The sequence below is a fragment of the Podarcis gaigeae genome, assembly GCF_964106915.1.
Source record: "Podarcis gaigeae genome assembly, chromosome: 13".
Classification (NCBI taxonomy): domain Eukaryota; kingdom Metazoa; phylum Chordata; class Lepidosauria; order Squamata; family Lacertidae; genus Podarcis; species Podarcis gaigeae.
Genome location: NC_139689.1, coordinates 7,285,516 through 7,288,942, shown reverse-complemented (window position 1 = coordinate 7,288,942; position 3,427 = coordinate 7,285,516). Strand labels below are relative to the sequence as shown.

The 3,427-nt window shown below is 58.9% G+C and overlaps 1 protein-coding gene across 1 annotated transcript; it reads left to right on the top strand.

Moving 5' to 3' along the window:
• Positions 1-686: 686 nt before the first annotated feature.
• On the top strand, positions 687-1,451 carry PSMB11 (proteasome subunit beta 11; the record flags this gene model as incomplete). Its single annotated transcript, XM_083710713.1, has 1 exon — positions 687-1,451. One exon carries the CDS (start codon positions 687-689, stop codon positions 1,449-1,451), a length of 765 nt encoding a protein of 254 aa, XP_083566839.1.
• Positions 1,452-3,427: the final 1,976 nt, after the last annotated feature.

The following is a 3,427-nucleotide window of genomic DNA, read 5'->3' as shown; positions in this document are numbered from 1 at the left end:
CCCCAGGGAGGCTTACCTGGCACCTTCATTATACACCTGTAGGTGACAGGCAAAGATGTTCCTCTTCAACCAGGCCTTGGGCCACAAAGAACCAGGCCTTCTTTGTGGAAGGTAGGGTTATGGGTTTGTTCTTGGTCTTGTTACGTATTTTTGCGTTTTCGTTTTGTATGTTCATGTTGTGAACTGCCCCAAGATCTTCGGTGGAAGGGCAGTATACAAATTTAACAAATAAATGAAGAAGACGCACCACGGGGTGTGAATGAGACCCAGCTTTTCTTGCTGCATCATTCACCGCTCACTGTTTCAGCCCCATTATGAAGTACTCGCACACCTGTCTCTTAGGCTGCAGTCCTAGACACAGGCTTGGGAGCCTGCCAAACTGAATACAATAGAACCCACTGCTCATAAACGGAGGATGCTTCTCCCACCTGCCTTTAGACTAAAATAAAAAATAAAAAAGGAAATTAGTCAGTGTCAAAAAACAGGTCGGAGCCTGTCACCTAGCAAAAGCTTCCTGAAGCTTTTCGTCACCCTCCTTTCCCCACCGTTAAACATGCAGCTTTACCTGACCATCTCACCTTGTCTCCAGCCCCGCCCCAATCCTCTATCTGATCCTTCCCGAAATCTAGGCCCCCTCCCTCCTTTTATAAGCTCTCTTCTCCCAGTGTTTCCAGAACTCTTCCCAAATGGCTCTCCAGAGCGTCCTGGGCCTGGACCTCCCGCCGCAGGCCCCCAGCTGGCCCCTGCCACCCCCAAGCGGGAGAGTGGTGCCCCTGCCATTTCCACTGTCCCACGGCACCACCACGCTGGCCTTCCGCTGCAGCCATGGGGTGGTGGTGGCAGCGGACACCCGCGCTTCGAGCGGGAACCTCGTGTCTGATCCGTCGGCCCGCAAGGTCATGACCCTCCACCGCCACCTCCTGGCGACCACGTCCGGGACGTCGGCCGACTGCGCCTCCTGGTTGCGCCTGTTGCGGTGCTCTCTGCGCCTGAGGCAGCTCCACGGCGGGCGCCAGGTCAGCGTGGCAGGGGCCGCCAAGCTGCTGGCTTTCCTCTTGCGGGGCTGCCGCCACAAGGACCTGTGCGTGGCCACCGTGCTGTGCGGCTGGGACGACAGCGGGCCTGCTCTGCGCTACGTCTACAGCGATGGCACATGCCTCCAAGGAGACATTTTCGCAGTGGGCTCTGGTTCTCCCTATGCCTACGGGGTGATGGACGGCTCCTACCGCTTCGACCTGCCACGCGACGAGGCTTTCATGCTGGCCCGCCAGGCTGTGGCTCACGCAGCCCACCGAGATGCCTACTCCGGGGGGAATGTGGACCTCTACCACGTGCGGCCAAACGGCTGGGTGTGCGTCTCCCGGGAAGATCTCAGCCAGGTCTATCATGGATTGGGGCCACTGGGCGATGGAGAGGGCGACACTAAAGAAAGGCACCGTGGAATTGACTAGATACCAGCCTAAAACGGGACGGGTCTGTCGGTTTCAGCAAGAAGCAGCCATAACCCAGATTCAGAAACCATTCATTTCAGCAAAGCGGTGCAGAGAAAACAAAGCACAGGTTGTAAAATAGGGAGCGGGAGTGGACTAAATAGTTTTGTTTTTTTCTAAACCCACCCCAAAGCTGCAAAGATGGCAGCTTGGACCAGTGCAAACCCAACATAGGGACAATATTGTAGCAGCAAGACAAGCGGAGAGGGAAACCAATCGCTTATTTCTACAAACGGCGAATCAGAACCCCAAATAATTCACAAATATGGTGAAAAGCAATCAGCGTGGCTTATTAAAAAAACAGCTTGATTTAGCATAGGGCCAATTACGGAGCAGATGGTAGCGCAGCGTACATTAGATGTGGGGCGGCGGGGGGAGCCTTGGGCCAGTGTAAACCAGTATGGAACGGACTCTGCTGGTTCTGATGTATGGAACTGATCTGTGGAGGCCGAAATGACGCCCAGGATCCCTTTGGACCGGCCAGGAGGGCGGCTAGGAACCCCCCTAGGCCTGGACTCATGTTTGTGCAACTGGGTCGGAATAACCTGCGAGTCTCCTTGCATGGACCAAACATGTTCACCCTCCTGCCTTGGAGGGAAAAAACCAGACGCAGCCGGAACCAAGAGGGACCGAGCCAGGGCTGCTCCATTGTTTGAGAAAATAAATGGGGGGCGTCTGCTGGCCGGCGCCTTTCATCGCCTCATCTCCTCCTCCATCCGCCGCGCTGCGGAACGTGTCCCGGCGACGGTGACAGATAGGCGCTGTTATCTCTGCCGTCTCGCCGCCGCCTCCTCGTATCTTGCTGCCATCTCCCCGCTTCAATGTCCTTCTTGCCCGGCCCGCGTCGCCGCCCGTCATCTCATTACACTCCCCCCGCCGCTGCCGCCCTCCAACAGCATTGTCTGCCGCCGACGCCGCCGGGAGCGCAGCCTCCTTCTCCCTTATCGCGCCTCTCCATCTCCCAGGCGCGGCTGCTGGGGAGAAAACAGCTCCGCCGAGGGAGGAGGAGGACGACGGCGATCGAAGCTTCGGCCCCCGGGTCCCTAAAGCGCCCCTAGTGGCTGCCCCTCCCAAAACACAGCCGCGTAAACACAGCTCCTTGCTAGGCCTGGCGCGCTTCCCGGCTGCGTCCTGGGGACGCCGCGCCATTGTGCGCCCTTATCTTAATTGGCATCTCCCGGCCGCGGCTGCGGTGCTGGCGGATGGCCCGCTTCCGCGCCCCTCCTGCCTCGCCCTGTCGCTCCCGATCCGTCTGCCTCCTGCCGATGCTCCACCTTCCCCTTCTCTTCTCCATCTGCCCCTTTCTCCTTCTATCCATCACCCGGATCCCCACGTCCCCTCTTTCTCCGCGCTCCCTCCCCGGCGGCGCCTGCCCCCTTTTCTTCCTGGGCCCATAGCTTTCTCCATTCTCCTGCTGCTGCTGCCGCCGCCTCTTTCCATCTTCTCCAGCCCGCCCTCCGATTCTTTCCATCCCTCTTTCATTATTTCTGCCTGCCGTCTTTCCCCACTCCCTCCCACCCCCAACTTGCCTTGGCTCCTGTTTCCCCCCTCCTCCCCACGTGGCCCTCTGCGGGGCGGGGTGGGGGGCGCCCGGGCCTGTCCATCAGCGCTCTCGCGCCACGGGGTGTCAGTCCATTAGCAAGCGCCGCGGGGGAGGGGGCGCCAATAATCAGCACTTTAGCTGTTTCACGCCTGGGTGGAGGCTGCACCTTGAGGCGCAGAAGAGAGCGAAGGAATGAAAAAGTGGCTGGGAAGGAGTGCAGATGGGGAGGGAGAGGCAAGGAGGGAGGCAGAGAGAGACAGCCTGTTTGGGGGGCGCGCCGAGAGGGGAAAGCGAAGGGGAATAAATGTCTGGGGAGAAAGGGTGTTAGGGGCGAGGCGACGGCGGAGCGAAGGAGTGTGAAAGTGATGCGAAAGGAATGCAGAAAGGGAGAGGA